General features: G+C 34.0%; 1 protein-coding gene across 2 annotated transcripts; it reads right to left on the reverse strand.

The window, feature by feature from the left end:
- Nucleotides 1-16,940: 16,940 nt before the first annotated feature.
- On the reverse strand, nucleotides 16,941-23,385 carry LOC132030679 (beta-amylase 1, chloroplastic-like). 2 transcript variants are annotated; one of them, XM_059420406.1, is made up of 6 exons: nucleotides 23,005-23,385; nucleotides 21,748-21,979; nucleotides 18,372-18,582; nucleotides 18,179-18,295; nucleotides 17,533-18,087; nucleotides 17,309-17,464 (listed from the first exon to the last, which is right to left on the reverse strand). In XM_059420406.1, the coding sequence occupies exons 1-6, from the start codon at nucleotides 23,276-23,278 to the stop codon at nucleotides 17,444-17,446; spliced, it is 1,410 nt and encodes a 469-aa protein (XP_059276389.1). In that variant the 5' UTR covers nucleotides 23,279-23,385; the 3' UTR covers nucleotides 17,309-17,443. The 2 variants fall into 2 exon arrangements, with proteins under 2 accessions (XP_059276388.1, XP_059276389.1); XM_059420405.1 differs by having other exon boundaries at nucleotides 16,941-18,087.
- Between the last annotated feature and the right edge of the window lie 1,828 nt (nucleotides 23,386-25,213).

The following is a 25,213-nucleotide window of genomic DNA, read 5'->3' on the forward strand; positions in this document are numbered from 1 at the left end:
ATGACCCATGATTAATTTCTCAAAAGTGCCCTTTTGGCCCTTCTTTTTATTTAGTAGTTTTTAATCATGTAAATTTTAGCTAAATAATTCAAGATAATCTTTTCCAAATTCTTAGTAAGCCCTAGACTGTTAACCATAATATTTTTGCTATTCTTTTTAGTCGAATGGAGTATCTACATGATTCTGACAATTTCAAATGCTCTATTGATATGTGTTAGGCCGATAATTTTGCAATATATATGATAGATTATGTGATACGAAATCTTGTCGTTTTGCATATACAACAAGAACTATACCAGCAACTTCAAATAAATTGGAATCGATTATATAAATTCATCGTTTATATATGATTTGTGAAAATCCTCAAGATTACTTTTGGAGGGCCGTAAACGATATGAAGATACTATTGAAAGCATAATAAATATTCGTCCATTATCTGTTTATGCCTTCTATGATAATTGATCCATGGACTACAAACAAGGCAAGACTGTTTGTTACTAGTTGTAGGTAATTCATAGTCAGTAATTATTTGGTGATAATACTCGGGGGGGGGGGGGGGGGGGGAATTGGAATTTTGGACCAAGTCGGATGTTCGAATTCAACCGCAAAAAACAACTTTTTCCATACTATTTTGGTAATAAATTTCATATAAGGGGTTGAATTATTGATGTTTTAACTTGGTTATATGTGAACCTAAGAGATTAAAATCAAACTAACTGAAGTTGGGCAAAATGCATGTGGCAAAAGTAGCTCGATTTTTAGTATTTATCTACTTAGGTTTAGTCGAGGACAATTTAGTAAAACGAAAAAAGTAAAAATTACCCTCGAACTATTTGAAAACATATACCCTCCATCTGATTTTGGTACCAAACGAGCCCTTGTTTTCTAAGGGACCACAAATATCAAGAAAGTTGACTAGGCGGTCCGACTGGTTAAAAAAGGCTGACATGGCAGTCCTCGTGGTTAAGACCCCCTCCGTTTTAAATTGATGCTTTCTTCTCCAAATTTGAACCCTAATTTCAAGAAAAAACCTTTTCTTCCCCATTGAATTCAGTTGGAAATCTTGAACAGTGTTGTAGAACGAACAACAACAAGGCAATGGATTGAAAATTTCTGTAATAATATATACTTCTCAAAATAATAAGAAGCAACACCAAACAATATTATTATAAGTGAGTTTTCAATCTGCAATTTTTAAAGTTGTGATGTAAGATTTTTTCATAGTTTCTATGAATCTGGGTTTAAGGAGTGGATGAAAATTTTGGGGAAGAAGATGGTGCTTATATCATCAACATATCACATGCAGTACATCGGTATTTTTCATCTTTTTTTCTAACTTTTTCAAATTTATTCAAAATGTTGAATTCATTTTTTTAGTTTCTTTATTTAATTCATTTCATCTTTATTTTTTAAGTGAAGAAAGATGATATACTGATGATATATTAAATGAAGTGTTCAGCATTGTAAGATCGTTCATGTGAATCTTATAAATGTCCTCATTTTCAAGTTTTAGTCACATTATTACACCTACTTGAAAATTCAGTGGGGAAGAAAACGTTTTTCTGAAATTTGGGTTGTACTCTAGAGAAGAAGCCATCTGATTTAAAGGGGAGGGGGTTTTAGCCACATGGACTGCCTAGGTGGACTGCCATGTCAGTTTTTTTATCCAGTAGGACTGCCTAATCAGCTTTTGTGGCAGTCCATTAAAAGCTAGGGCATTTGTGGTCCCGTTGTTAGACGGCAAGGGCTCGTTTGGTACCAAAATCTAACAGAAGGTATATGTGCTCTATTTCGAATAGTTCGAGGATAATTTTGGCCCTCTTGCGTAGTAAAAATAAAGATAGTTATGATATTATGTTCTCTTTGACAGCTTATTAGACAGCATGAAGTATTATTTGACGAAATAAACATATAAAAACATTAAAATAATGTAACGAGAAGACATCTTTCACCTAAACAGTTGAGACAATACATTAGTTAAGAATTGCAGATTTGACAAAACTTCTCAAAAAGTAGAAAAAAAGGGAGATCGAAGAAAAGATTCTCACCTCAAAGTCTTATTGAGGACAGTTTTGTATGTTTGTCACGATTAAATTTGAAGAAGTAAAATACAGTAAAGAGACAGAGCATATTGAATTTACATTTTAGATTTGGTGGAAAACGTCAATAATTATCCCCACTTAATTAAGTCTTCATAGTTGAAATCTCTTTGTGTAAGGTGAAAGAAATAGTTTGCTGCATTTCAGCTGAAGCTAACATATTTGGGAGCTGTGGTATCCACAACATTGAGGCCTTATCTGTACATTTGTCCCATTTCTTACTTGATCTTCCTTTGGTTTATTAATGAGTTCATAATCTGTTCTCTGCAATTTGTGCCACATCTGGCATTTCTACCCCCCCCCCACAAAAAAAAAAATATTTACACAATCAAATCATTATAGTATAATTATAGGTAAATCTCTGCAATCAATATTAATAATTATCTAGTTAAAATGATAATTAACATGCCATCACAGATTAAATTGTGATATTGTAAAAAATCTTTACACTATTACTATGTCAGTAACTTGATATCCAAAATAAAAAATGAATACTTGTTTAAACAACCCAAAAGAGGAAAAATGTGAAAACGAAAAGGACATGACAAGTAAATAAATAGTCAAATTTAAAAAGAAAAGAAAAAAATAAGCAGTAGAAACCCATAGATTGAAAAGGAGTGAGAAAAAAAAGAAAGTACTTACCAGAGAGAAGCCGGAAGTGGAAAGAAGGAAAGATAGAGAGTGTGATAGAAAAGAGTGTGTGAAAAATCAATCACTTATTTTCTGTTCGGTTAGTTGATAAAAACATATTTAGAGAAATAAATCATAAGCCTTCCAAACCCACCCCAATTCTTACTTACTTATTTTAAAAATTGGACTGGGAAATGCGTCAATAAGTTCTCGAGCATAAATGGTAATATGATTGTATATAAGTTCAGTGGATAGACATTAACTTCCAATCAGATATCTATTGCACTCTTTCCATATATGCCACATATAATTGAAAATATAAGTGTTACTTGCTGCGATGATTGCTAGCTATAATCGATAATATCGTCAATCCATTTAAGCGTTGGGCTTAGCAGTCATAATATCAAGCTAATTTTGTTAAAAGACCTTTAGCCATATTTGTCTAGATTATGGACATACCCTGATAATATGTGAACAACCCTCTACTTCACTATCACGTCTATTACATTTTGGTGATTCAATCATGTTCTTGTTAAATCTAAGTGCATTGGACATAAATCTTTTATGTTGCGTAAAAAGTATTTTATATTTTCAGGGCTTCTGTAAAATATTTCTGTTTCCGATGTTACATATGTATAGTTATATCTTTTGGACGAAAGTAATCTATTAAATTGTCGTCCAATTAGAAAATCAAGACTCATCTCATTGATCTATCTAACTATCATCACATCGAAGATATTAAGAAGCGTATTTTTCTAAAATAATATGAGGTACAATATTTTAGAAATAAAATAAAAATTTACTTGTGGTTGACTTGATACAAAACTTCCATTAAATATTTGGATAAGCAGCTTAGTAGCAAACCTATCTGTGACAACGACAAAATGGTCAATAATTTATATCAGATATAATTAATGTCACAGAGCAAATGGTAGGTATTTATAAACTTGACTAGAAATAAGCAACCCAAAGAAAGGGAAATGCGCAAACAATCGATAATGAGGGAAAATGGAAAAAAGAATAGTACTGTTTCTTTTTTTTCTTTTCTTTTTTTGGTTAAAGTACTGTTTCTTACTACTGAAGTCAAATACAAAAAAATCAAATTTGCCGAGTAGGTGAGTAGAACAACAATAATACAAAATGAATAAAACGTGCATACAAGAAGATATGACGATGAATTCATCACGAATATGTTTGGTAGAATAAAAACTAGATCTACTTATATATGTATATGCACATAAATATTGAGGAAGGATACAGAAGGAAATCAAAATGGATATAAAGAATATGGTGAGAGACAATAAATTGATCAGAATGATAAGAAAATTGTGAGAGGCATTATTGAAGTGAATGTTAGTACATGGCAAATGCATACTGATAATACATATGATGAAAAGTACTGACATGACAATAATTATATAGATATTTGTATTATCAGTATAATGCATACTGATAATACAAAGGTCTATCTAATACCAAGAATTGAAGCAAAGGGCTAAATGTACATAAATAATACTAGACATGACAAATAATTATATAGATATTTGACATATATATATATATATATATATACCATATTATCAGTATATATAAAAGCAAATTTTCATTCCACTCCTTTAATATTTTAACTTCCATTTTGATGAAATTATAACTTATGTATCCTAATTTTTAAAGTTATTTAGTTCTAAATAAATAATCTATGCATAGTTAATGAACTTTTAAGACAAATACAAGGGATGGAGTTCTTTCCTCTCTTAATTAGGGATTAGGGGTTCGAACATGGATATGGAAAAAAATCTTTAGAGGAAGCGCTCCCCCGAATAGGCGCGATGCGGTGCGAATTATACGGATTACATATCGAACCAATCAAAATAAAGAACAAGAAAAAAAATGAGGTAGGAGGTTTGATAGGCTTTTGAAAAGAACTTTAAAAACAAAAACAAAAAAATTGACATAAATAAATAAGATTAGGACCTAAAAGTAATTAATTAAAAAGTTTTAAAAAAATTTGTTACCGGAAATTTAAGGATTTTTAAAAACAAAAAACAAAAAAATTGACTTAAATAAATAAAATTAGGACATAAAAGTAATTAATGAAAAAGTTTTTAAAAATTTGGGAAATTATTGTAGGACTACAAAAGTCTCCATTCCCTCTTATATATAATAGTAATTTGTAGATATCTTTAAGGGGATGAAATAAAGTGATAATTTATCTCCATAAATAACAAATATCTTTAAGTTGTTCCAAGAATTAATGAGAATTGAAAGGTTTCATATCAATCCAATAAATTTGTATGAAAAGTTGGATTGTTAATTTATCTGCTGCAACATGTAAAAGTATACTGACCAGTGTAAAAATTTGCAAATGGTAAGCATTTCTAACTTGACTAGAAAAAAGCAATCCAAAGAAAAGAACATACGCAAACAATCCGTAATGAGGGAAAATGGTTAAAAGAAGAGTACTGTTGTTTACCACTGAAGTCAAAATGTAAACAATCAAATTTACGAGTAGGCAAGTAGAAGAACAATAATACATGATGAAAAAAACGTGCATAAAGATAAGACGGTGAATTCTTCTTGCCAATTAATCTAAAGGATTTCAGGTACAATTCAATTTTATATATGGTGATTTTGGGAGTTATAGAAAAGGAAATTAATTGAGAATTAATGAGCTAAGATGTGATTAATTAAGTGATTAATACTTGCCAACGTACTTTTCAAGTGTTAATTGAGAAACAGTTGAAAAGAGCAGGTCCTCAATGAAGGTAATATTCAGGACTGCAGATAAACGTGGTCCATGTACAATGATGTGGACTTTACATGAAATATCAAACCAATTATTTCATGACAAGTATTATGAGCTGTTTCTTTAATTTATAAAAATGCATAATATTTTTTTGTTTGTTTTCTGATATGAGAATATTAGTGAAATTTATACAAGATCCTATTTTGCCTCTCCACAATAAGAGGTTAATAAAAGAAATTAGTAGTGCTTGGAAATTACTCCATCTATTTCATTCGATGTGACACTATTTCATTATTAGTTCGTTCTAAATAATATTGACATTTTTCTCTATTTAAAAATAATATATTAAGATTTTCATTTTCTTCTTAATGGCATGCGTTTATATCCCCATAGAAATATTGTGCCACGTTTAATATTATAAATTTCAAAAAATTGATCTTTCTTTCTTAAACTATATCTTTGAATTAAACTCCGGGACATAAATAGAAGCATGTGAAGTAATGCTAGTCGAGATGAAATATGAGCTCATATCACATGTCGGCCATTGGTTGTCCAAAAGAGAAAATGAAAATTGTGGAGAATTAGAGGCGAATTCAGAATTTAAAATTTATGAGTTTGAGTTCGAAATTATATGACAGTCCGTTTGAAATCTTTTATTTGTACTTGTTTTATAATTTTTTAGCTTTTTTTTTAAAAAAAAAATCAAATCAAAGCTATTTAGTTTGAACAAACCTGTTATATCCCGCGTTTTCAGAACATGAGTTTGACATGTACCTCATCGTAGTAATGGCATGTTTTGAAAGGCACAAGCCATGGAGAGTACGTAACAACGAAGAAAAAGGGTGAATTACGATCTCGTAAGTCGTAATCGGAAAGAATATTTTAAAACACGGAAACATGGCCATTATTAGTGTAATAAGTGATAAATATCATGTATGGAGAATTTCGAAATATTTCGGGATTGAGTAAATTGAAGAAAATAAGTTCGACGAAAATTTGAGAAACGCGGGACGGATTTTAGTCAACTTTGGAGCGCATATCTCATAGTATATGTGAAGTTTTAAGGTGTTTCAAAATCCTAAAATGAAGTTCGTCGAGTCTAGTTTGTAATGCAACAAACCATTCATTGATAGGACATCGGAGTAGAGAATTATAGACGTTACAAAAGGCTGGCAATCGACGCGAAACAACATTCCCGCGGTACGCCACGGTCTACAGCTAAGATCTTTAAGATGCGCTAGCTGATAAAACCGACTTCGGCGATCCGTTTTAAGGGACGAAACCTCTTTTTTTCAAACACAAAAAAGTTCCAAAATTTCCAGAAAATTCAGCCCTCTCCTTCCCTTCTACATAATTAAATTGAGGGATTTTATGGCTAATTGAAGGAAAAAGATGGAGATCACAACGGCCATGGCTGTTTTTGAAGAAGGTTACATGTTGGCTTTAAGAGCTTGGCTTCTAAGGTAAGATTCCATTCCCTTTTCCATGTTTTGGAAATGATTAATCTTGGTATGTAATTGGTGGATGTGGAATTGAATGCAAAAATTGTGTGGGTTGATGTTGAAGCTTGTTTGGGCGTGGGGTAAGCTAGAAGGGTGAGTAAATTTTAATTAGTGTTGTGAGTTGTTGTTTTAATTAGTGTTGTTGTTGTTGTCATGAATCAAATGGTGAAAGTAAAGGGAATTTGATGATTAGAGATGAAGTTACATTTGTTTAGTGGGGTCGTTCTTGTTGAATTGAGGGATTAAGGATTGAGATAATGTGTTATGTTGTTGATCTCGTGTAATTGGTGGACTAAGTGTCATTAAAACTTGTGTTGTGTTGATTGTAATTGACGGGCCGTTTTAGAAGCTAATGTGAATCAAATATAGTTTCATGGATTTATGGAAGATAATGTTGTCAATGTGTGAATTGTTGGTATGGTTGATGAAATTGAAAGGAAGAAATGTGTTGTTGATTATTTTCTTGAACTTAGCGGATTTCGGGTGAAGTAGTATATTGTTGGATTGCTTTGAATATTATACGGATTGTTTGAAATGTTCTTGAATCTTGTTTAAATGGTTTGGATTAGTACTTGAACGTATGAATATTGATGTTGGTTTGATCGTATGCGGTTGATTTGAATGAAAATGGAATATCGTCGAATTGTATAGAAAGGAGTTACCAATGTTAGAATGCGTTTTGAATTCATTATTGATGTTGTTAGAATGGTTGTTGGTATTGTTGTTGGTAATATTGGCCGAGTTGAATTCTCGGGTTGTTGAACTTATAGGGGAAATGCCGCCCAAATTTCGTAGATAAAGTGCGAGCTTAAATGGGATTCCGAGGTGCCTATGACTAATGTTTGGTGTCTAATGACGTGTTGTAGATTTTGAGAAGTTCGAGACTTGAGTTTGGATTAGCTTAGGAAGCAAATGAGGTATGTAAAGCTTACCTTTCCTTCTTTTGGCATGTCTTAGATATGAGTAAGGTATGATATGTTATGAACCTTGGGGGTAATTCTCGAAAAATCCGAACATGTTTATGATTCATATTCGCTTTGTGATGTTGGCATCCTTAATATGGTCAAGCCATGATCCGTATGTCCTTGATATGATTGGATTTGAAATGCTATGTACACGGTTTGTTTCGAAAGGATCTTATGTCTTTTGTATGACTAAATTTCAAAAGTTGCATAAGAGTTGGTTTTTAAAAAAGAGTTTTGTTCCTAAACGATTCCGAAAACTACGAACGTCCGTAACTTTCACAAACGAACCCGGATGGCCTTGATATGCTCAAAAATGATTCCATGATGTATGATGACTATGTTTTCCATGGCGGGCCGGCTCGGGTCGACACCCGTCCGTGGGTCCCGCGACTCTCCTTATGTACTTAGCGACTTTTTGAAAAGAACTTAATATGACTACCTTTTCGACCCCGAGTATGATTATATATTTGTTTGTTGAGTCTAAAATGTTGATTCGTATACTTATGATTCCGATACGTGACTATGATTTCTGAAGTTCGGTTTGATATGTTCCCGAGTGGCATTCGGAAGAAAATCTGATTTGACTACTGTTGTGGCTTATAAACGATGATTCGTTTTGATTAACTATTAAGTCTTTGAAAATGTTTTAAACCGTATTTGGTTACTCTTGATTCTCGCGTTGTGCATTCATTATTACTTCTTTCGCGAGTCCGTCGGTTGTGTTATCGTGCGCACTATGTGATGTTGACCGCTGGGTTCCTGGCCGCGGTATGTGTGTATGTGATATTACCGCTGGGTTCCTGGCCGCGGTATGTGTGCATGTGATATTACCGCTGGGTTCCTGGCCGCGGTATGTGTGTATATGTATATGTGTGTATATGTATATGTGATATTGTGTATATTTATGTGTGTATGTGTATATGTGCTATTGCCGCTGGGTATTTGGCCGCGGTATGTGTATATGTGATATGTGATAATATGATGATATGATCTTATTTGCCGAGTCCCTCACTGTAGGGCGGGACACGATATGTGTGCATATGATATGTGATTTTGACACTGGATTATGATCGGTCGGTTAATGTCGAAACTTATATGATATGTTTGATTTTCCGTATATATGAGAAAGAAATGTTTTTCAAAAAAAGCGAAGCATTTTGGTATTCGATTGTCATATTTGTCTTAAGTACCTCTTATGTATGAGTTGTATGTCGGATACGGCTTGCTTGGTATTTGACTATTGTGCTCGCTACGTGCTCGACTTCGGTTATGATTTCGTTTTGTACTTGCTACCGCTTTGCATACTCGGTACGTATTCGTGCGACCCCCCTTTCTTCGGTGCGTTTCATCGCGCGGTACCCACGGATGAGTAAGTGATGTTAGCGGAAGACATTCAATTTGGATTAGCGAGCTCCATTTTCCTCACGAGTCTTTTAGAGGTACGAATGCTTTTGTATGGTATACGAGATGTTGGTAGAGACTTTGCGAACAATTGTCGTGTGTATAAGACGTCGGTTGTAGCGGCTATGTAAGCCGGTGTATGATTATGCATTATGTTCTGATTTGTTGTGACTACGATTTTATTTTATTTGAAAAAGACGAAAGGCATGTTTGTTTTACGAAAAATTTTCATTATGTGCTTATGTCATGTTTTGCGGGCCGCATATGATTATGAGTATGACGAGAGTCACGGTTATTTCGGCCCTAAGTAAGGGTCGGGTGCCCATCATCTTTCTATCGGAAATTAGGGTGTGACAAAACCCATACAATTTGATAAACTTGATAAATGTTTTTGCTAAGTAGGTTATTAGACAAATCCTATAAAAATACATGTTGAACATAAGAAATAATTATTTAAGTTAAATAACACGGAATCTTCATGATATCTTATATGATTAGAAGAAGAAAAAGGATAACTTTCCGTAAGAAGAGAGCAATATCTGTCATGCGTTGGACTTTTATTTGAATGTGATCTGTGAAGGTTATGATGATCCATGATTAATTTCTAAAAAGTATCCTATTGGCCCCCCTTTTTTGTAAATGTTCTATTTAGCTTTTCAATTATTAGAGAAAAAATAAAGTTTAAGAGCAATAATTAAAAGTTGCTAACATAAAGAACAAATAACAAAACTTTTGCATCTTATGTCTTAACATAAATAGAAAATTTTATATCATTTCTAACATATACATAAAAATCTGTAAGTTTATTAATCAAATAAAATATTAATAGGGATCCCACATAATTAGGGATTCACATTTATCTTGGGTCAATTTACATCAATGTATTTTTTACTACATTTCCTCTTTCCTCTCTCTTCCATAATTTCTCTCTCTCTCTCTCTCACATGAGGTTGCCTGAAGGAATTTGTGATAAATTATTTTCAGCAAATTCTATTTTAATGTTGAATAGATTTTTCTGTAAAATATATATTTATATATGTCAGCTATATTAGATAACGACTGTATTTATATAATATAAATATTTCACTAATATATCATGTACTGTTTATACTATATTATATCAAGTATATGGATAGCATATATTCAGTATAATACATGTAACTAAACCAAATCTATTATACATACTATTTAAATATGTTCAACATATTAGATATATACTGCTAATATATGGTCTATAGTATATATCTTTGGAATAGAAAATACTAATCAAATTTGTAATATGTTAAAATAATATATATAATATCCAAATTCGAATTTTAAGAAAATTGCTAGTATTAAAAAAAAAAAAGGAAGGTCAAAAAAATGATGGTATAGAAAGAAAATAAGAATGGAAGAGATTAGGGAAAAAAAAAAGAATCTTTATTTTAGTCAACCGTTATTAGCATTTTTCGAGGAATTAGTTGAGAAAAAGGAGGATATATTTATGGTAGATATCTTTTTTTCTCATTTAATTGGAGTTATTCTATATTGTGCAGGATCTTTTTTTAGGTTTTTAATAGGAGTTACGTTAATATGGTAAATATTATTTGGCTATAATTTATACAATCAATCTTATGCTAAAAATTAGCAATGTCAATTTTAAGATTGCTTACTTAGTAACTTCCTCTTTTAATTATGTTAATTCTAGCTAAAACTTAAGATAATCCTTTATCCAAATTCATACTAGCAGCAGACACGTTAACCATCATATGTTGCTATTTATTTATTTTTCGAATCAAATGGAGGATCTACGTGATTCTCACAATTCCAATTTGCTCTATCGTGAAGTTGTGATACATTGTTCCGTATAAATATACAGTACAATATTGTTATCAATGTGGAGGAGTGAGGCATTTTTTCATTAATGTTTCAATATTCGACGAGCAGTAACTGCTAGGGGCAAGAGCGTACGTAGGACCCTACCTACTGCGCCGGTGAAGATGCAACATGATCTCTCTCTCGGGCATTTATGGGATTTGTAGGGTATGTTGTTGTTTTTGTCTGGTATTAATAGTGGGCTCGATTAAATTCAAATTCATCCCGTGAAGTTTCACATTAGAAGGTAAAGCGTTCTCTAACAAAGGTGATTCCTTATCCGGAACTCGAAAATAAGACATTGATTAAAGATAAAGGAGTACGTACTTACTGCTTCAACAGTACCACCCTTATTGGTAAATTCCTCGGAGTTCATGTATTTATTAAGCATACACAAAGTGCAAATAATCTACCAAAATTGATCTACTTGATAAAGTACCTCTCTCTGTAGGCTATGTGGCCTTGCCACATCTTGTATGCCATTGCTGATACCTATAGAAAACCAAAAAAACTTGATAATAATTAACAAAAACGATTTGAATTTTGAGGTTAGAAAACCAAGCTGATTAGGTTAGAACAATAACTACTATGTCTAGCTCGGTTCCAAACAAATTAAGGCTGATTATATGAATTTTGTCTAATCGCATAGTTTTCCATTTAAATTCATCTTAATCTTAAAAAAGGTGTCAAGTTATTTACCAGCTGGCCATGAGTGTAAAACTTACACAAATATGTGTACTTGGTGGCGGAGGCGAATTCAAGATTGGAAGTTTATAGGTCCCTACAACGATCTCAAGTTAACATACAACAATAACTGGATTCCATTCAAATATTTATAAGATATTTGGTGCATTTCTTAAATTTAGTTACATACATAAGGTTTAGGCAAAAGTTACTAAGGTCCCGTGAACGCATACAACGTTGTACTCTAGAACCGGATAACATTTTTTTTTTATTTTTGTGCGCGCATTGCAAGAAAGTCAAACTTTTTAATGATAGCCGAGTGGCGTATTCAACCATGCATGGGTTCGCGTGTTCGGCAGAACCTTGTGCTTCAAGATCGAACCTTAAATATATGTGTGAAACATAGGGGTGGATAGAATTTAAATATGATTTTCAGAACGCACGCTCTCAAGTCTCAACTCGGAACTCAAGTCATCTAAAGTTTAGATCCATAACTGATGATATGGCATTATTATTATCGTGTCAGTTACCACGTATGATCACTGTATCAGTCCATGAACAAAGTTGAGCAAACATTTGAATTATAGGTTGTACATATTGTTACCTATTAAATTCACTACGTAACACAGCAATAGCTCATTAGTGAGTAAAGTTTGTTCTTACTTTACCTACAATTATAAGACCAGAAGAGCAAATAATTCGGAACCCAATAAATTAAATGATTTGCGACAGAATCACGACCTCAAACTCTGAATTCGCCAACGATTAATTTTAGCATTGAGCACTTGAAATAAAACAGAGAATATTTCACTTTTTTCCTTGAAATTATTTCACTTTATTTAAAAATCAACGTTTGGTCATGAAAATTTCAAATCATTTTGAAGTTGTATTTGGAATTTGAAAAATAACAAAAAATCATATTTTCACTTTTTTCACTTCTAATATATTCAAATAACTAAATATTAACTGCTATAACCTTGCAGCTCATTTTATTTGCACTTTAAAATTTCAAATAAAGTGAAAAATATTTGATTTTCGTAGCCGAACGCCGACTTAGCTTTTGTATTGGTGTGCACTATTTCCTATGGATGTTGTGTCATGTGTGCATCACCTAATTTTCCTTGTTATAGTGGACTGACTGATTGATCCCTGTCAATTCACAATTCACGTGGACTCCTACTGGAGATGAATGAATTTTCCAACATTGTAATTCAATATGCAGAATCATTAAAATCAGGACCATGATAAACATGGTAGTCATCATCCATTTTCAAAATATTCTGAAAGAATAATTGAGTCGTTGGCTATGTTGCTCGGGTACGGGTGTGGGTATTTCACGTGAATATGGATCTTGAGGTCGGATTCAGCATCAAATAAATTTTAGGATTGGGGGTACAAATTGGCTTATTTTGAAAAATAACTTGCACTTTTAGTTGATAATGTAATTTAACTTGATTTCTATTTAATTAAGTTCAATGACCAATGATTATTGGGGTAATTATGACTTATTTTTTATTTATTTAATTAAACATTCATGGCTTTAAACCATTGGTTTAATGTTACTACTCAACTTTATTGATGGATGCGGGGAAATGACTAGTATGTTTTTAAGGATTCAACATGAGTGTGGTGGTATTTTTAGATGAGTCCTTTCTCCCGTCTTTCTCGGTTCAGACTTTGTAGAAGAAATTGCATATTAACAAATTATTAAAACAACTTTGCATGTTACTGTTTATACAGTAAATAATCAACGACAGTTCGGTGCACAAAGCATCCCACAGGGTCCAGAAAATAGCCACACCCGGAGTAAACAATGATAACTTAAAAACGAAAATATGTAACATGTCAGTTATACTGAAAAATAAAAGTTCTACTACCTATTAGTGTATAAATTCTTCTTATGTTTGTCTTCCATATCAATATGCTTCAGAGACAAGCCTAAGAAATACCATTCGTATTAGAAGAGTAAAAGGACTGGATTGTGGGTTATTTTAACTGGACTAAATTAGAGGTGCTAAATTAGCCGATGAAAATATGAACTGTCCAATCTTGCGCCAGCCGCAGCATGGTGGGGAGCCGCAACATGGGGGAGAGTGAAATCACATTATTATCTGAATGATGGTGTAACCCAAGTTGGCGGGCAAGTACGACACGTTGACAATCCAGGGTAAAAAGATTCAATATTTCCATCTTCAAGATTGAAAGCCCCCATATCTTTTCCACCACCACATTCTAATCACCAGTACATAATCTGATGTAAGAGAAGGACTGACAGATAAAACAGCTTGGGCAATGCAGTGCTCCCTCTCTCCTGTAGGAGATGTCTCTAAACCCTGTAAAGCAGCTAAGGCTTTATATGAAGGAAGTTGAATTTGGGCACGGGAGAAAGGATGCAACAAGTTAAACTCTCCGTAATATGACATGGTGAACAGCCATCCCTGTGACAGAAAACACTCTCGCCCTCTAGCTTCTGGGAGTTACAATATCCGCGAGACTTTCCCCTTGGAAAGAGAGTAAAATTCTCAATAATCATCATCATCTTTTTCAGGCAGCATAAGTAAAAGAACTTGGGGTGACAGCCCCTCAAAAGTCTCCTTGGAGGCAGCAGTTCGCCAAGAGGTACAAACACCACCAAAAGCAATGAAATCTTCCATCACTTTAACATGTTTTGCAATCATAGTGATGAGTTCCGGCGGCAAGTCTGCCCAATTCGCCATAGCAGAAGTGGGTGATAGATGGAAGAGGATGCAAAGGCTTCTAATCGATTGTGAGGCTTACAAGAAAAATACCAATTCTAGGACATTTATAACAAGGGACCAGTACATCCTATATTGACAAGTATTGGAAAATAAAGCCCAAGAGTTTTTGGACTTGAATCGGAGAACTAGTCCTATGTTCATTTGGACTGTGAATGGTGGCCCAAATACTAGTCATAAATGGTTGAGATTTTAAAGGAATAATCTATCTATATTTATTTTAAAAGCATGAATATAACTATTGATTGATTAAAATATCCTTCTAATATTGAACTACTTTTATACCTTTAATAAGCTTTAGTCCTGTTTTGAACATACTTCTTAAACCTAATACCTAAAAGAACGTTACAGAATTTCTTTTTAGACTTAATGTCCAAAACCTTACTTTACCACATATTTCCGTAAATACTTCTAGATGGAAAAGGACTTGATTCCCTCTGAACAAATATCTGATAGTCTTTCTATTGTAGGAGTAAAATATATATTTATATTTAATTGGATGAAGAAAATATGTAAATTGATAATCCTTTTACCGAATTTTTTTTATAAAATTGAGAATGTTAAATTATTTTCTAATAACATCTTTTACCTCACTATTAAAATTATTGTCTAATAACATTTTTGTACCTCATAAAACAACTATAATGTAATTACAAGTAATATTACCTAACATTTCTTTTTGGTGATAATTGATAGGGAACAATGTGCAACGCATATTCGTAGAGGCCCAATCTTATATTAAGAGCTGAAAGTCTTAGAAATGTTGTTTGAGCTTTTTTGCCGTTAAAAAGGCTAACGATAGATAAAATTATCATTTGCTATTTTTCTCAAATTATTATTTAATCATCTTTATAATAGTTCACCTATTTTGTTTTTTGGAAAAGTAAAACAACTCACTTTTATTTTTGGAATCCTTTTTAACTTTGGCATTGGAAAACCACTTATTTTTGGAGTGGTTTTTCACTTTGACCATTTTTATTTTTGGAAACATAATAATGCCGTATAATTTTATCTTAGTGGAGTCCAAATAAAAAACAAACATTAATTATCATCACAATTAATACCAGTAACAATCTACTTCATCAACAACTCACTTTTATTTTTGGAATCCTTTTTAACTTTGGCATTGGAAAACCACTTATTTTTGGAGTGGTTTTTCACTTTGACCATTTTTATTTTTTGGAAACATAATAATGCCGTATAATTTTATCTTAGTGGAGTCCAAATAAAAAACAAACATTAATTATCATCACAATTAATACCAGTAACAATCTACTTCATCAAAAAACAAAAAGAAATTTGCTTTGTACGTCCAAAGAAATTCATGGAGAGACTTGAATGAGTCCCTATATTCCCTAATATTTAGGACTATTAAATCAATTAGAATTTTGGTTACTGATTTTATTTATTAATAAAAAGTTATTTAGTACTTTGCGATCCTTTTAGGTTTAGGAGCCCTTTTATTTGTCATTAAATTAGTTAGCCATCAATAACCCTAAACGGCAGAACGTTCACAATATTATTCCTTATTTTGGTTATAAAATTGTTGAAATCCTAAAGCTATAACAATTTCACATGAATAAGAATTCCTATAACCACCTCTTTGCCAAGCTATTTGCCGTTTTATCTTTGACTAAAAAGGTAGCCGAAAGTATTCCGAGGTTCTGGGTTCGAACCTTGCTCAATCGAAAAAATAATAATTTCGTAGGCCAAGGCTTTGCAAAAAGTCTGTCTTATGCGGCAGAATTTGCCTTAAGGCATAACTAAAGTTTGCCTTATGCGGCAGACGTTGCTTTAAGGCATAATTAAAAGTATGCCTTATAAGGCAAAGTCTGCTGGCATAACTAAAAGTTTACCGGTTAAGACAAAGTCTGCCGCATAAGGCAGACTTTTCGTGAAACCTGGTCTTGCGAACTTTTTTTTATTTTTATGATTAAGCCGAATTTAAACCCAGAACCTCGGGATATTTTAGGCGAAAAGCCAAAATTAAAGATCAACAATTTGAGGGGCAAAAAGTAAAGACCACCCTCAAAGAAGGGCAATTTGTGCAAATTGCCATTCATTTTGATCCATTCAAATTCGGCCAAACCTGCTCAGTTAACACCCTTTAACAGAACTCTCTTGCCACAGATAGACCTAAGAACTGAAATAGAGGCCATTATCCATTTCATAATAATACGAAGGCAGCACCAGACTAACCTGTCAGTCCATAACATAAACCTACTTGTATTCTTTTTTAACTTGTTTTCCCTTGCACTTAATTATATTTGGTCAAATAAATTATATTTGGTCAAATACCATCCTTGTCACAAATCCAGATATTATTAGATTAGAATACTAAAAGGAGTTAATTGTTATGACTGAACTGAACTATCTTGCCCAACAGTTTCACCTCTGAGCTGAAATAGAGAGGCCGACCATCCATTCTCAAAATAATTGGAAGGAAGGCACCATTATGATACAAGGAAATACTCATTTTCAATCTGATAGCGAAGCATTACAGTTTAAGGACAAAAATATTACGTGAAAAAGACAAAGCTTTTGCAGCGCAATTTATAATAATAGATCTGAAGATGCTACAGATATACACACCCTTGACTTGTCGAGGGTGAGAATACGGGATTAGCATTAGCAACGCTTGCAGGTTGAAGTTTCTTCCTAATATGCAAGAACTGCTCCAGCAGTGGCGGATGCTGATAAAGACGAAAGCGGCATATCACCTTCCCCAAATCCTAGCTTGGCTCGAAAAATTTTGACATCTGACATTTGTCTCACAAAACGAGTAAAGCTAACCCAATTCCGATATTCAAACAAGTTCTTGTCCATCCTGACAAAATTGAATGAAAAGGTTGGTGTTCCTGGACCATCTGAGTAGAACTTAGACATCCTTAACACCTGTTGAAACGATCCATCATCCAAGCTACTTGCAGAGTTTTCACCTTGCAGGGGAATGTCACATATCCTAGCGGCAAGTAATAGTTGTTTTACAAAACCTTCGGGACTACTGACAGGATTCATCTGCTGCTCTTCTGCATCTTGCATTTCGAAACATGTACAGGACATGGTGAAACCATACCTACCAAATACGCGTGCAATTGGCAGCAAACCATCTCGAATGGATGTATTGTAGTAGCCAGCTGTTAGCTCTGACGGGTGAGATCGTGTACCATAATGCCAGTGAATCCCAGCCACTTTCCCTGACAAATTAACTTCAAGACCACGGAATATGGTCTCTGCTTCCCTACAAATCCTCTCACCATGACGCAGCAACATCCCTGAGTACCATGCAAGGAAGAACTCTCCATATGGTGTGTTCCAAGAACCATCACTTCTGAAAAACTGTGTGCTTTCAGGATCTTGCATTAAATTACTGGCACCAATAGGTCCGCCATTGGCCCACTCACGCATTCCTATCTCCCCAGCACAAGCATTTAAAGATGCAAGCATATACTGCCAATTTAAAAAAAGACAATCACAATTTTGGTTGGATACGAATGACAGGAAAAATCAATTGAGATACATAACATCATGTTTTTCACACCTTATCATAGCATTGGAATTCGCCAAGTTCACGTGAGCGCCAAGTCCAAGCCAGCTTCTGTATAGGACATGAAGGATATCTCAACTCACCAGCAGGGCCCATTCCAACTTGGATCCCCTGCAACATAAATTCAAATTGCATCGGTATAATACCATTCAAAATTAGTTGGTGAGGCATTAAGTGAGCATCATACAGTTATGACGCCACCAAGAAATGGTATGAAGGTGTCGCGGAAGCTCCTCATAAATTCAGCATATGCTTGGATTGGAGATCGTCCATGCAGAACGGGAAGAACATCACACCCTAGGGATATATATTCCATATTCCGTCTACCAAACCTGTCTGAATATGCTAAATCTGGATCTTTATCCATTTCTTCACAAACCCACTGAGGAAGAGGAATCCTAAGCAGCAGCAAAAAGGAGATATTATCAGATTGTGAATTATTAACTAGCAGCAATCATTTCCAGTGGAACTGCAGAGGAAGAGGGGCAGAGCAAGACCAGGAGAGCACAACGCTTAGAAAGTTCAACAAGCACCCAAGGGGGTAGCCTAGGGGGCAATGAAGTGGGGAGAGAACCATGAGGTCTCATGTTCAACTCCCAGCGGAGGAAAAAATTAATACTAGATTTATTTCTCCCTACCTAAGACTTGACATGCAGAGTTACCCGTTACCTGTCTTTGGTGGGAGATTGCAGGTACCCGGTGTAATACTCGACCCTCGCGCAAGCTGGCCCGAACACCACCGTAATCAAAAAACTAAAAACAAGAAGGGCAGATAACTACCTCAAAACCATGAAAGCTAAAAAACTATATTTCCAATTTCCAATCAAGGTTCACAAACAGAGGAGACAGCATTCAGTAAAACGGAATCTATTGTTGGATAGACATAGTCCAGTGACCGCACAAAAAGGCCGTCAGAAGGAAAAAGCTCTTCTGCATAACTAAACACTTAGAGCTCGTTTGGTAGGAAGTCTTAGCTAAAATAGTCATGGTATTAGATGTGGGATTATTTTATACCATGTTTGGTTGGCATTTTGGGGCATGTATAACTAATACATGGATTATTCAATACACCAAAGGGTGTATTATCTTATCCCACCACCACCATGGGATAACTTATCCATGGATAAAAAACTAAAATGACAAAATTACCCTTGTTTTGTTCCAAGAAACCTATAAAGACCAAGCATCCAAGGGTATAATTGGAACAAATTATTTATTTCTTAAATTTTAAAAATAAATAAATATTCAAATGGTATCTTTTGTGTCCAATTTTAGTGCAATGAACCAAACACCCAACAAAAATAATCCCTGTATTACTAACCCATGTATTACTAATCCCTACATTACTAATCCCTGCGTTATTAATCCATGTATAACTTGTCTTTGAACCAAACAACCCCTTAGTCTCCATATTCTTTTAGCTACCACAAACATAGCCAGACTAGAACCAGCTGAAATCAATGCTAACCATTGCTAGAAATATGTTAGATTTTAGCGGCCCAAGGTTCACTGCCATATAACATTGTTGGTTCATTTAAAGAGACGGACACTTCTATTTATTTATTTATTTATGTTTGCAAAACGACCCCTCATTTACGGGCGTGACTCTTTTACTATGGACCAAGAGCGTGGTACTATTTTTGCTTATTGATGACCATGAGATTTTTGACTTAGGACCCTGGCTGCTATAGTCCCATACTAAAGAATCTGACAACTATCCAACCCAAAAATTGTAAGGCAGCAAGTGAAGTAGCCAAAAACTTCATAAAATCCCTCAACTCCAAAGTCCAAATCAGGTTACATGTCGAGAAGGGTGCAAAATTATATAATTGTCTCATATAGGCTGTAACATAAAAAAATTGTGCATGTCCCATGTGAGACAATTATATAACTCAACACCCTCCCGACATGTAACCCAATTTTGGCGTACTTATGTGAGACTTATGAATGTGAGAATGGGCTTACCACTAGGTCCAATACTTCACTCTACTACCATGTTGAAGAATTTGAGTTTGTGCCCTAAAACCTTAAGACAAACAACATCTATTGGGAAGAATGAATTGAAAGGTTTGATTTTCCCCTCAAGATATTGAGGTCTGAATAACATTCACAAAGAAATCAAAAAAGGAAAGATCTAATTATATCCTTATAAAATTACATAATTACAGAGATTTGATCTCTCCATATTGACAAGTTACAAGATCGTACCATATATACATATATGAATTAATACTTCACGATATCAACTTCACAGACGACTTTGCTAGAGCAAGTAGCAGATGAATTATGGCACAAGTTAGATGGAGAACACTAGAACGCATATTACTAAATAAATCTGATACCAAGTACATACCAAAAAGAGAAATTTTGTTCAAATGATTACCTATGTGGATGAGACTCTCAAACGTTCCTATTCGTCCATTTCTCCATGCAAATTGTGCCAATTTCTTTTATTCCTTTTGATGAAGCCAATCAATTTTGAAACATGAAAACCAGTCTGTTTCTTTTCTAACTAAACAAATTGATTCAAGTACCTAACAAGCTACTCTGCGTTCCAAATCATGTGCGCTTTCTTATTTAGTCTGATAATTTTGTCCAGTCTCATAAAGGAAGCTTCTGCCCTACAATAGTTTTTAAAGGTTTCTACTCCTGAAAGAAAAATAACCATGGAATGTTTTAACTTGCTTGTGGAATATTTAAGTACTGTCATAGGCTCATAGAATTAGTTATTAAGGTAAACCTACAAGATTTGTTGGTCAAAACAAAAAACACTTTTCTGTGATCTTATTCCAAACTCCGCGGTGCATTATTATTCTTAATAAGTAATAGTATGCACATTCTTTTTGGAAGTTAATACGTAACAGTATGAAACTAGGCAGAATATACAGAAGTCGCCTTTAATTCCAGGCGACCAGACAGTACAATACACTTCCAAACAATACTGAGCATTCTGAATGTGTACCCCAATTAATAAATATGCCAACAGTTCCATATTAAGGATAATCATTCAGTTGAATCTTACAAGACAGTCCAAGCAGCTTTTGTACTCCATTCCAATATTACATCACTAAAACTAAGGTGTCTGAGCTATATAAGGTGAAAATTAAACAAATACCTAAGTATTGTGTCCAGCATTTTGAACCACACAATCCATAAGCATCATATACCAGTGTAGACACCCTCCAGCAAGTTCTAATGCTTGCTAGAACACACACCAAAAAAAAAAAAAAAAAAAAAGAAAAACACTCACACACAATTAAGAGTCAAATTGCAAGCTTACTAGAACACCAAAAGAGGCGCATGGAAAATGTGCATTAGACCGTATTAAAGGCAAATGTTTCTCAAAGATTCAATCAATAAATGACAAACGCAAAGTTGTCAATCGTGTCAAATAGTACCGGTTAATTGACATTCTACTCATATAAGTTACTTTGTTGTGTTTTGAGAGTTATGTTCGTTTTCAAAACAAACAAAACATGTCTGGACGAGAAAATAAAACAAATATTAACCGGAAATGGTTTTTAAACAAGTGTAAAAGAAGGAATTTCAGAAGGTGTGCCAACCAGAAGGGATCATCAGGCCCAGTACCACACTGATGAAATGCCATGACAGCTCTAACTTTCAAACCACAACGTTTAGCCAACACCACAATCTCTAAATACCCTTGCCAATTATAAACCCTAGGCAATTCCTTCTCCACTAGCCCCCACCATACCTCCATCACAACTCCCTCAACACCAGCCGCCGCCAAAGCACGAAACGATTGCGCCATCGCCTTCTTCCTCTTCATCATACCTGTTAAAAATAGTAAACTTAAATGTCTAGGTTCATATATTTGTTACTATTATCCATATGACTATAAGGAAATCTAGGTGCATGAATTTGATGATTTCAATGTAGGCAAGTTCATATTATGTGTGTGAAACTATTTAATAGGTGTCATTCTAGAAGACTCTACAACAACAACATACCCAGTGTAGTCCCACAAGTGGGGTCTGGAGAGGGTAGGATGTACGCAGACCTTACTCCTACCTTTGTGAGGTAGAGAGGCTCTTTCTGATAGACTCTCGGCTTAAAAGAAAAGACGAGGCTGTGAAGCATGGTAACAAGAAAAACATGACAACAAAATAGCAATATAAAAAGCAAATGAGGCACCAGACGGTAATACACATTGAAGAAAAGAAACTACACGATTAATAACTACTACTAGTAATCTACCTACTAACCTTCTAGCCTAATCTTTGACCACCACACCTTTCTATCTAGGGTCATATCCTCAGTAAGCTAAAGTTGTGTCATATCCTGCCTAATCACCTCCCCCTAGTTCTTTTTCGGCCTACCTCTACCTCTCCTAACTCCTGTAATAACCAACCTCTCACACCGCCTCACTGGCACATCCACACACCTCATTCTAGAAGACTCTATTACCACCTTAAGCTCTCTTGTAATGTTATTATGTAAGAGTAGAGTTTTTTCTAATAATATGATTGAGCTAAATGTTTATCTCACTCTTCCATCCTCTTTGTACCCTATGATATTATCCACTACTAGAAACATAGATTTTTCCCACCATCATTCAGTGGAAAATTTGCGTTACAAAACCCATAACATTCCCACCGAATCAGCTCACTGGGGAAACAGGTTCTCATTAAAACACTGAAAAACTGGGAAACTTTCTAATTTTTCTGTATGAAAACTACCTATTTAGGTTTTTTTTTCCATTGACATTCAGTGTGAATAGCCGCTGAATATTTTTAGTGGGAAAATAGTAGCAGTAATTTGTTAGTAGTGAATGGCATCAGTACTTATATAAACAGTACCTGCCGGAAAGCTGAGGGCATCAACGGGAAGAGTGACGAACACGGGGGAACCTCGACGGCGTTGGTGAGTTGAAACGGCGTGTTGAAGCTCGTAACGGAGATCGCCGTCACCGTTAGATGACGACGAGTTGTTGAGCTGGCAAGATAAATTGAATAATCGGCGAGTTGTTTGGATCGGCGAGAAATTGAATGAACGACGAGATGGAGTTGTTGAGTACTCATTATTATTACACCAGATAGAGAAAGATGGAGCTGATGGCGAACTGATCGCCATTGTTGAAAAAGCTTTTTTAGGGATTGGAAATGGTGTTTTTTAAATGTTGTTTTTAGGTTACGTAATCAAATCAAAGAAAAAGCAACTACTGCCGCTACTGTGAGTGTGACCTTGTGCTCATCACTACTCACATGAACTTTTTACTTTCTTCTTTTTTTTATTTGTTAAAAAAAAAAAAAACACTTTCTTTTATTTTTTACTTAGCGATTTAGAACAGATATATCTTCATTAAAAAAATAATGCATATATAATCCTATTTTATTATGAGTCGAGTTTATATGAGAAAACTCTCTACCTCCAAGGCAAGGATAAGGTGTGTGTATAAGTGTATGCTCTACTTTCTCCAAATTCTACTTGTGAAATTATACAGGGTATGTTATTATTGTTGTATGTGTCCCTTTTTTTGCTGACAGAATTTCAAAAAAAAATATTATTTACTTATTTTGTAATTTTAAAAAATGTCACATGACTTTAAAAGATAAGTTTGCCCTTTTTTTTTAGTAGACTTAGTTTTTCAGGGATATATTTACATCCTTTCCCTTGCCACAATTCAAATTTTCTTTTGGAGCTTAGTTGAAACACAATTTTTGCAAAATATATATTTAATAAATTATGAAACTGTTTTTCAATGCTTTGAGATAAACTCTCTGAGAAGGCTATATGGACGCGCGAAGGCAGTTGTTCATAGATTCAAACTTTACATATTCAGTAAATTCATTTAATATATCATATATAGACAATTTTAGTGATATAGTATTTGATTCCTTAGATTTATGAAAGATAAGTCATAAGTATTAAGCTTTAACTTCAATATTATCCAGTTTTACGAAATTTGTGCTTAGTGTATATTGTATCCGGTCTTTACACAAAGGTCAATAAAAGCATAATGTGGTGTTACATAGTCCTTTAATCATGATTAATTAGCATTTATTCTTATCTTATTAAATTTCTTAACCATAATAAATTTACTTAATTTACTATAAACACCTGAAATAGATGAATAATTGCAGTAAGATAACCGCAAATTTCAAATTCCAAAAACTTTTGCCACCACAATTATTTTTCCCACGTTTCCTTTTTTTTTTTTTTTTTTTTTTTGAGCAATAAAATTAATTATGTCATGCGTGTACTGGTTGGAACCAGTAAACATTTATCCTAGGCCACGAATTTAGTGTGGGCCAATTTTTTTTTTATTTTAGTGGGGGCCTAAAATATACAGTATTAAAAGAAAAATACAAGAGAGACCAGAAAGGCTTGTTTTATTCTTGAAATCAGCACACACACGCGCGCGCGCACACACAAAAAAAAAAAAAAAAAAAAACACACACACACACACTTTATCCTTCAAATGTAAATTAGAGAAAACGCCACAAATAGTCCCTTATCTATGAAAGTTGGTCTAAAATAGTCCCTTAAATATGCACTTACCAGTTTTAGTCTTTTAACTATCCAAAAAGGCAAAAACTTATCAAATTTGGTCTCCGTCTATATTTTAAACAAACAGCTACAATTTAATAAGCCTCCATTAAATTAAATTGTTAAGCCATTCCCCCATTTATTTCTCTCTTCCCGCGACTTTTTCTTCAAGTTCCTCTTGTGGAAAAAAAACCCTAGGTTTATTCCATCAAGTTACACCGTTGTTGCAAGCTTAGGACAATGATTTTACGAACAGAAGATGGTACAACTCCTCTCTATGGTGAGTTTTCTAGGGTTTAAGTTTTATTTGTGTGATGCTTTGTTGTTAAAAAATCTAATTAATTTTTCCTCATTTTTCTTTGTACCCCTCAAAAATCAGCATCAAAGTAACGCACGGTGGTGTTATGGAGCACAAGCCCAGAAGACATTATTTTGGTGGTCGTGTCCAGTTCATTGACCATGTTGATGTTTCAGAAATAAAGCTATGGCCAAGATATATTGATATGGTAATGATTCTGT

Source organism: Lycium ferocissimum, chromosome 9 (genome assembly GCF_029784015.1).
Source record: "Lycium ferocissimum isolate CSIRO_LF1 chromosome 9, AGI_CSIRO_Lferr_CH_V1, whole genome shotgun sequence".
NCBI lineage: Eukaryota > Viridiplantae > Streptophyta > Magnoliopsida > Solanales > Solanaceae > Lycium > Lycium ferocissimum.